The sequence below is a fragment of the Tachysurus fulvidraco genome, chromosome 25 (assembly GCF_022655615.1).
Source record: "Tachysurus fulvidraco isolate hzauxx_2018 chromosome 25, HZAU_PFXX_2.0, whole genome shotgun sequence".
NCBI lineage: Eukaryota > Metazoa > Chordata > Actinopteri > Siluriformes > Bagridae > Tachysurus > Tachysurus fulvidraco.
The window spans coordinates 17,392,060-17,402,346 of NC_062542.1; the positions used below are offsets into that span (position 1 = coordinate 17,392,060).

Here is a 10,287-nt window from a genome sequence, read left to right on the forward strand (position 1 = left end):
ATAGAGCGGGGGATGGAGGGAATCTGCAGCGTCTCAGAGAGTTGAACAGGTCATGGTCAGGTGATAAAAGCTGCACATTCGTGTCACAGAGGTGTGTTTACTGAAGAAGGAATGCGGAAAGACATCTGCAGGGTGGCTGCATGGCTCCATTCATGACAAACTGATCCAAAAAAAAGAGGAGAAAAACACAAACAGCCAATGACATCCATGCGGGAAAGTCCCAGAAGGTAACGTTTAAAGAAAGAAGTGTTCTGCAACACCTCAGACACCTGCAGAGAGAGAAAGAGAGAGAGAAGGAACAGAAGAACGGATATAACATCATGACCAGGTTTAAGATTCCTGCCGGGACGTTTCTGTTCCTCCTCGTCCTCACTACCTTCATCATCGACACAGAAACAGGTGAGATTAGAACAGAAATACAATACCGGCGTGTTTAAATCTTTATTTATAATGAATAAGGTCTAAAGCTTTAACTTTGTGTTTATGAGGAAATGATTCAGCTAAAAGAGTTAATGAGTGTTTGTACTTGCAGTGAAGTAAAGTTGTGTCCTTCTCTTATACACACACGTGAGAGGTTTCACACTGTTTGTGTTGTTAATCATTAAGATTAAGATAAAGCCGATCGTTTTCACCGACGATCCTGAATCAGAGGATTATTAAATATTAAATCTCACATGCAGGAAATCTTTTACACACAGAATCCCTTCAAACTGCATTAATAAAAATAAGACATGCCCAAACTACCTGCTGTACCTGATCTGAGTGACAGGTGATTCTGCACGATTCAGGAGGACCTACAAGAAGGTCACATCGAGAGTATCACTTTGTGACGATCCGAAAAATGTCATTTTATAACAAAGATCTGTTCTTGTCTTGTCTCGTAGCTCGCTGCTGCTTTTCTTACACGCAAAGGCCCGTTCGCTGCGGCCGGCTGAAAGGCTACTCCATCCAGGAAATTACTGGAAACTGTGACATCAGAGCTATAATGTGAGTCTCGTATTTACACACTGAGAGTTTTTATAATAAACTTTGACTGAGTTTAACTAAAGTATCACAGTTACCATGGGATACCGTGAAATACGGTCGTAGATCCACGATCCTGTAACGGTTACCATGGTTACCAAAAAGTACTGCATTAAAAACCATAACAATACAGTAAAGTAATAAAAACCACACCGTAGTTACCATGGATACCAAAGCCCACCGTAAAAGCTGTAGTTACCATGGATACCATGAATTCTACAAACCCGATTCCAAAAAAGTTGTGACGCCGTAGACAACTGTGAATAAATACAGAAAGCGATGATGTGGAAGTTTTATATTTTATTCAGAATACAACACAGATGACATCTCAAATGATTACACTGAGAAAATGGGTCATTTTAAGGGGAAAAATGAGTTAATAAGTTAAATTCTATTAATAAGTTATAAATTTCATGGCATCAGCACATCTCAAAAAAGTTGGGACAAGGCCATGTTTCCCCCCGTGTGGCATCCCGTCTTCTTCTTATTCCAGCCTGCAGACGTCTGGGGACGGAGGAGACAAGTCGCTCATGTTTAGGAATAGGAATATTGTCCCATTCTTACCTAATACAGGCTTCTAGTTGCTCAACAGTCTCAGGTCACATTACCTTCGTCACTTCTTCCTCTTTATGAGGCGACAAATGTTTCCTATGGGTGAATGATCTGGACTGCAGGCTGGACATCTCAGTCCCCAGATCCTTCTTCTACAGCCATGATGTTATAATAGATGTAGTAAGTGGTCTGGCATCGTCATGTTGGAAAATGTCAGGTCTTCCCTGAAAGAGACGACGTCTGGATGGGAGCGTATGTCGTTCTAGAACTTGGATCTACTTTTCAGCATCGATGGTGACTTTCCAGATGTGTAAGCTGCTCGTGTCACACACACTCATGTAACCCCACACCATCAGAGCTGCAGGCTTCTGAACTGAGCGCTGAGAACAGCTTGGGTTGTCCTCGTCCTCTTTAGTCCGGATGACACGGCGTACAGTTTTCCAAAAAAAAAAGTCCATTATAAACGAGCCTCGGCCCAGAGAAAACGCCTGCGTGTCTGGATCATGTTTAGATACGGCTTCCTTTTTGACCTATAGAGATTTAGCCAGCAAAACTCTGAGAAACTCCTTTCTGATGTTGCGCCACTATTTTTCGCCGCAGCTTTGAGGGAATCGGTGATCCTCTGCCCATCTAGACTTCTGAGAGACGCTGCCACTATTTTTATTCCCAACCATGTTGCCAATTGACCCAATAATTTGCAAATTGTTCCTCCAGCTGTTCCTTATCTGTACATTTAACTTTTCCGACCTCACGTTGCTTCCTGTCCTAACTTTTTTTAGGAATGAAACCCAAAATGAGCCAATATTTGGCATCACATTTCAAAATGTCTCACATTCAACATTTGATATGTTACTAACCATACCGTAATGTCACCGTTACCATAGTTACCATAAAGCTACACAGTAAAACCACTGTGGTGATGTAACAGTGTTGTGATGATGTCATTAATTTAATCCGCACACTTTTCTTTATTTTCTGCAGATTTGAGACTCAAACTGCGAAATTCATCTGCGCTGATCCAAAGATGAGATGGACTCAGGACAGGATCACGTGCCTGCGGTGAGACTCGGCTTCGGCCATCTGATGATCCAGCTTTATGTAAACTTATTCTACACACAGGAACAAGATTTCACATTAAAAAACCTCTTTGTTTTTATTTTTAGGAAGAAGGCTGCAGTCATCGGGAACATGGAATTGTTGACCTGAGACGGAAACCGTTCCACAGCCTCGAATTCGAATTTAAAAAAACTAAAGTCTTTATTTTTCTGTTCATTAGAGCATCTTAAAGGTGTGCTTTATTACTTCTGTTTAAACGTTGGCCCCTTGTGGGAGCCGCAGTCTCAGTCACGTATTGTACACTTTGTACGTTTTTGTCACACAAACATTGTGTTTTATCTTATATATAAACAGATATTTTAAAATAATAAATATATAAAATAAAGCCTCCTGAGTTGGTGTTCTGTCTGCATCAGTTACCATGAAATGTAGAGAAATGTAGAAACTCTGCATGTTATGGTCAATTCTTTTTTAAAGGAATGAAAAAAGAAACATTAATAATAATAATAATAATAATAATAATAATAATAATAATAATAATACGAAGAAGAATCTTTATCATTAAACTCTTCTTCTTCTTCTTCTTCTTCTTCTTCTTCTTCTTCTTCTTCTTCTTCTTCTTCTTCTTCTTCTTCCTTTGGCTTTTCCCTTCAGGGGTCGCCACAGAGAATCTTCTCTCTCCACCTGTCCCTATCTTCTGCATCCTTTATATCCTCATTAATTACATCCATGTACCTCCTCTTTGGCCTTCCTCTTTGCCTCCTGCCTGGAAGCTCCATGTCCAACATTCTCCTACCGATATACTCATATACTCGATATACTCTCCCTCCTCTGAACATGTCCAAACCATCTTAATCTGTCCTCCCTAACTTTGTCCCCTAAATCGTCCAATATGAGCCGTCCCACCTGTCCAATCTTGTCACTCCCAAAGAGAACCTCAACATCTTTATCATTAAACTGTTGAACAATTTAAATGATTAATCCATCAATAACAAATATTACAGATATTAAACACATTCACATATTTGACTCAATTATTTCTTTTGTTTAATTATTGATAACTCGTCTGGTGTTTAAACAACAGATGACTGACTGAACACTTTATTAACACTAATACAGGGTTCCACAACTTTCCATTGAGATTGAGTTTGTGCTCCATGTTGAGATGATCACATCCCACACTGTCGATCTCCAGCAGTTCCATCACATCTCAGAGACCTGTGGTCACCTCGACCTGGTCACAGCCATGCTGATGTTCAGTATAAGAGCTCTGCTGCTCCTGTGACATTCAGACACTTAATCAGGGCTCCAGATTACATTGTAGTCTTCACTTTGTCCTAAAGAAGTGGAGACATTCTTTATTCAGTGACTTTGTTCTTTATTGTGTTTACTGTGTTTACTGTGTTTATTGTGTTTATTGTGTTTACTGTGTTTATTGTGTTTATTGTGTTTATTGTGTTTATTGTGTTTATTGTGTTTACTGTGTTTATTGTGTTTATTGTGTTTACTGTGTTTATTGTGTTTACTGTGTTTATTGTGTTTATTGTGTTTACTGTGTTTATTGTGTTTACTGTGTTTATTGTGTTTATTGTGTTTATTGTGTTTATTGTGTTTATTGCACTCTGCAATTCCTCGTCTCACCACAGACAGAAGACAAAGATATCAGAATCCTGATTAAACTGAGATCTGTACAGTAAAGACATGATTACAGAGGAATGAGGAAACATCAAGCATTTTATGCACATCAGAAATGTTGATCTCCCCTATAACTCACACACACACACACACACACACACACACACACACACACACACTCACACACATAAACACGCACACACATAAACACGCGCACACACACACACACACACATACATAAACACGCACACACATAAACACGCACACACATAAACACGCACACACATAAACACGCACATACATAAACACGCACACACATAAACACGCACACACATAAACACGCACACACATAAACACGCACACACACACACACACACACACACACACACATAAACAAGCACACACATAAACAAGCACATACACACACACACACACACACACACACACTCATAGACAAACACTCACACACATAAACACACACACACACAAACACGCACATACACACACACACATACACATATACACACATACACATACAGTACACACACATACACAAACACGCACACACATAAACACGCACATACACACATACAAACACGCACGCACACACATACACAGACATATAAACAAACACACACATACACACACATCTTCTCTTTCCCACCCTCAGATGCCACAGCTTCTGATCAGATCTCAGCATGTCTGGCAGAAATTTCATCATGGATGACTGCTCATCAGTTAAAGCTCAATCCTAGCAAAACTGAACTGCTGATCATCAGGTGATTCATCCCCAGGTCATGATCTTACTATATCCCTGCACAACGATTTGATCTCCCCTTCAGCCACAGCTCACACCCTTGGGGTAACCATGGACAATCATCTGTCCTTTTCCTCTCATGTCCCTAATGTGACTCGCTCATGTCGGTTTCTTCTCTACGACATTAGAAGGATTCGGCCATTTTCCCCACACAGACTGCTCAGGTACTTGTTCAGTCTCTTATCATTTCTAGACTGGATTACTGCATGCACTGCTGGCAGGTCTACATATGAACGCAATCCGTCCTCTGCAAATGATCCAAAATGCAGCTGCACAGCTTGTTTACAACCTGCCAAAGTTCTCCATACCCCCCGCTACTGCGATCGCTTCACTGGCTTCCGGTAGCTGCACGCATCCGATTCAAAACACTGATGCTGGCCTACAAAGCCAAAAACAGACCAGCTCCCTCTTACCTCAAAGCCCTCATCATTCCTCACACTGCACCCCACACCCCCCGATCTACCAGCACTGCTCGACTGGTTCCACCATCTCTCAGGGTAAGAGGCAAGTATACTACAAGACTCTTCTCTGTTCTGGCACCAAGGTGGTGGTATGAACTTCCCCTAGAGGTCCGGACAGCCGAGTCACTGGATATTTTCAAGCGGCGGTTGAAGACCTACTTATTCAGGAAGCACTTCAACTAGCACTTCTTTCCTTATCTTTTGCATTTAAAAAAACAACAACAAAAAAAAACCTTTGACACTTTTTCATTGTAACTTTGAACAAAAGTTTTAAACTCATGGTATCTTAAGTCTGTAACCCAGTGAGCAGCATTAATGTATTCAGTGTTAGAGATTTAAGCTCTTATGTACGTCGCTCTGGATAAGGGGTCTGTCGCATGCTGTAAATGTGAATGTAAATGTACACATACACAAACACGCACACACAAACACGCACACATACACACACATACACATACACTCACACTCATACTGTACACAAACACTCACACACACATATACAAACACACACGCACATACACACATACAAACACGCACACACACACATACACACAAACACACATACACATACACAAACACTCACACACACACACACACACACACACACTCTCACATACACACACAAACTCACATACACACACTCACACACAAACACAAACTCACACGGAGAGACAGGATTCTCTCCTTTATCTACTTTATCTACTAAGTTAAGATTCATTGACTCAAATTCCTGTGATATCCCCTGCATGTGTGTGTATGTGTGTGTGTGTGTGTGTGTGTGTGTGTGTGTGTGTGTGTGTGTGTGTGTGTGTGTGTGTGTGTGTGTGTGTGTGTGTGTGTGTGTGTGTGTTGCTACATTGTGGTGCTTCGTACTGTTCATTTCAGATATATATATTCACTCCGTTTTGCTTTGGTCCGTAGCGTGTGTATCATTACAACAATTCAGTGATTAGAGCAGGAGGAATGATGAAACCATGCTGGCTGTAAATCTAACTGATAACTGTTTCATGATGTCTGTCTGACATTCTGGTACCTGTCATGACACGTTTATAATATATTCAAATTTCTAATTCAATTTATTTCTATAGCGCTTTTAACAAAGTCTCAAAGCAGCTTTACAGAAGTATAGAAACAGAAGAGAGAAAAAAAGAAATAAATATATAAGAAGAAGAAGAAAAAATAAGAAGAAAAATTAATAAATGAATTTTAAAATTAATATAAAAATATTAACTTAAAATATAAAACACTATATATCTGTCCCTAATGATCGATCCTGAGGTGACAGCGGTGAAGAAAAACTCGCTGAGATGATAAGAGGAAGAAACCTTGAGAGGAACCAGACTCAGAACCTCATCCCCATCTGGGTGACACTCTACAGTAAATAGTGTTAATGTAAATAATGTCCTTTCTACGACAGTTTATAACAGTGCAGTCGAGAGCTCCTGAGGAACTAATGGGTCATCATAAACTCTGAGTTCAGCTCAGACCCAACACATGACTTCCGGTCAAAGTCTTCAAATGATTGCTGATAAAGGAATCTGACTGCTGACTGACACAACATGTTAACCATGCAGATCAATCCCTGGCACGGTGACCACCGGGCAACGAGACTCCAGCCAGGGGTAGAACATCAGGATTGACGAAGTAGGTCCATAAGGAGAGACGATCAGGCTAGGAACACTGGGAGCATGGGAGTGGCGTATATAGCTCTACAGAGAAAGAGAGCAAGAGAGAGAGAGAGAGTGTGAGAGAGAGGGAGAAAATTGGCATGACTGTAATCAGGTGATGGACAATGTAAATTATGTGTAAAGTGCAGACAGGGACTTCATCAAGACTAGCTGTGACATCATAACTAAAAGCCTAGACCCAGAAGGTGACACAGACATGAGGACTTCCTGGGATGTAAAGTGTCCCACCGCTCCACAGTCTGCAAACCTGAGCGACTTGTGATGGTGGTAAGGAGACAACATCCAGACATCCCAGTTCACCAAACACTCTGTAACCATGAACCCCCCAGATCTGCTCCTTTACCTGGGAAAAGCTATTCATAAAAATCTAAACTAAACAAATGTGTTTTTATCCTGGACTTAAACACTGAGACTGTGTCTGAGTCCTGAACACTAATTGGAAGTCTGTTCCATAGCTGTGGGGCTCTGTGAGAAAAAGCTCTGCCCCCTGCTGGAGACTTTTGTACTTGAATAGCCTACACCTTTTGAACAACGTAGTGGTAACGGATCATAAAAAAAACAAAAGATCTCTTAGGTATTGTGGTGTGAGACAATTAAGTCCTTTATAGGTTAATAATAGGATGCAATGAGGGTAAGATAGGGGTGATATGTTCATATCTTCTTGTTCTAGTTACAGTAGAACTCGAGCTGCTGCGTTGAACTAGTGCATGAACTAGTGTTTCTGCATCATGAAATGACATCATATTTCTTATCTTAGCAATATTTCTGAGATGAAAGAAGGCTACCCTTATGATATTATTTACGAACATGAGCTTCAAAAGAGAGACCGGTATCAATAATCACACCGAGGTCTTTTACTGCTGCACATGATGTAATAGAAAGACCATCCAGAGTTACTCTGTAATCAGAAAGCTTACTTCTGACTGTCTGTGGTCCTGGTACAAGATCTTCTGTGTGTCAGAGTTAAACAGGAGGAAGTTAGTAAGTGTCCACTGTCTGATGTCCTTCACACAATCTTCAATCTTATTAAGCTGCTGATTCACATCTGACTGAGCTGAAATATATAGCTGTGTGTCATCAGTGTAACAGTGAAAGTCAATATCATGTTTACGAATACTTGCACCATGTTGCGGAACACCGAACATTACCTCAGTTTGTTTGATACCATGGTCAATGGTTTCAAATGCTGTGCTAAGATCAGAGGTTTGTTAACAGCTAGCTTAAAAGATTTTGGCACATAGCCAGTGCTAAGGGAAGAACTTATTATCTTTAGAATGGGGTCAGTAGCTACTGGTATTATCTGATTAAAAAAACAGGTGGGATCCAGTATGCAGGTTGATCATTTTGAAGTAGAAATCAGTTAAAGTCTCTTGAAGGGGACTAAAACAGTCCAAGTACTGATAAAAAAAAAAAAAACAGAAATATTGTCTACGGCTTTATCCATCAAGTTGTTTGGTATTAAATTAACTGTCTGAATTTTCTGCCTGATGTTATAAATTTTTCCATTGAAATAATTCATGAAGTCGTTACTGCTACAAATAGATGGTGTGAGTGTCTTTATTCCTAGTGTCTTTATTCCTAGTTAATTTTGCTACAGTATTAAATAAAAATGTAGGATTATTATTGCTATCTTCAATAAGGCTGGAGATATACACTGATGTGGCAGCACCAGGAGATTTTTTGTAGCTATGAAGCTTTTACTCCCAAGCTAATGGTAATACTGATAATTTAGTTTGACGCCATTTACGTTCTAATTTCCTAGCAGATCGTTTTAAAGTTTGTGTGTTGTCATTGTACCAGAGTGCAAGTTTTTTTCTCTCTTATTACTTAGCTTTTAAGTAGAGCTACAATATCTAGGGTGAAGTGAAACACTGACTCTAAAAGGTCAGTCACCTGATCAAGTTCTGTGGGTCAGATGGCGATAGAATCATGATGATAATTCTGGGAGGCTGTTGGTAAATCTCTCTGTAGTAGTGGATGTCCATCTGATGTCCAGGGTTTGGGAGTGGGTCCCCGGAGTGTCCTTCGGCAGCTACCACCTGACTGACCTGGAGTACGCTGATGACACCATCCTGCTCAGCACGTCCTACAGCCAGCTGAGAGACGCTCTGGCCATATACAGAGAAGAGGCGGAGAAGCTCGGCCTCCAGGTGAGCTGGACAAAAACCAAGTTCATGTATGTCGGTGACAGACCACATCCACCTTCCCTGCGGCTTGGCAATGACATTGTGGAACTTGTCAAGAATTTTGTGTATCTGGGATCCATAGTGACAGACAATGGGGACATAAAACCAGAGATTACCCGCAGAAGAGCCCTGGCTGCGTCAGCTCTGCAGTCTCTCTGGAAACCACTCTGCGGCTCCAGACTATCTCACGCAAGACGAAGCTCAGGATTTACAACTCGGCAGTACTCTCCATACTGCTATATGGCTCGGAGACTTGGCCCTTAAACAAGACACTGGCTGCAAGATTAGATGGCTTTGATAACAGGGCTCTCAGAACCATCGAGAACATCAGGTGGCCCCAGCGGGTTTTCAATCAAATGCTTAGAGCCCGCACGTGCCAGCCCAGAGCATCCTCCCTGGCCGCACAAAGTCGCACCCGCTGGCTTGGCCATGTCCTCCGCCTCCCTTCTGACCATCCGACGAGAGGTATTCTCCAGTTTGATCCGAGGGCTGCAGGCTGGAGACGACCACGAGGTAAACCCCTCACCTGATGGCTTGACGTCCTTGCGGGTGACCTTCAACAACAAGGAGTTGCTATAGAGGATGCAGAGCAGCTGGCACAAGACCGTCAGTGCTGGAAACAACTAGTTCATCTGGCCGGCTCAACGCACAGGGATGGGACACCCCCCTACCCATCGCAGGAGCCAAATTGATTGATTGATTGATTGAGTAGTGGATGTAAATGTACGTCTAAACACGGTGACGTGTGGAATTGCGAATATTGTGTCTGAAGCGCAATTTTAACGAAATGAGATAGTGGTCAGAGATAGCTTCTGATTTTTGTGAATACCTATATGTTAACATGTGTCTAGATTCTTGTTTGGTTTGAC

At 41.4% G+C, this 10,287-nt stretch overlaps 1 protein-coding gene and 1 long non-coding RNA gene across 2 annotated transcripts; one reads left to right on the top strand and one right to left on the bottom strand.

Annotated features, from left to right (window-relative positions):
* Positions 1-133: 133 nt before the first annotated feature.
* LOC113660332 lies at positions 134-2,546 on the bottom strand. The gene is made up of 3 exons (XR_007139457.1): positions 754-2,546; positions 527-640; positions 134-269 (listed from the first exon to the last, which is right to left on the bottom strand). It is a non-coding gene; the product is annotated as an uncharacterized LOC113660332 (long non-coding RNA).
* Positions 263-3,016, top strand: ccl20b (chemokine (C-C motif) ligand 20b). The gene is made up of 4 exons (XM_027173743.2): positions 263-399; positions 885-987; positions 2,557-2,634; positions 2,739-3,016. The coding sequence occupies exons 1-4, from the start codon at positions 321-323 to the stop codon at positions 2,779-2,781; spliced, it is 303 nt and encodes a 100-aa protein (XP_027029544.1). The 5' UTR covers positions 263-320; the 3' UTR covers positions 2,782-3,016.
* Positions 3,017-10,287: the final 7,271 nt, after the last annotated feature.

What these genes read in the sequence shown, in the direction of transcription:
- ccl20b (XM_027173743.2), top strand. Translation starts at nt 321, where the DNA reads ATGACCAGGTTTAAGATTCCTGCCGGGACGTTTCTGTTCCTCCTCGTC. An exon ending in CATCATCGACACAGAAACAG is followed by an intron (nt 400 to 884) that starts GTGAGATTAGAA and finishes CTTGTCTCGTAG; the next exon opens with CTCGCTGCTGCTTTTCTTAC. An exon ending in TGTGACATCAGAGCTATAAT is followed by an intron (nt 988 to 2,556) that starts GTGAGTCTCGTA and finishes TATTTTCTGCAG; the next exon opens with ATTTGAGACTCAAACTGCGA.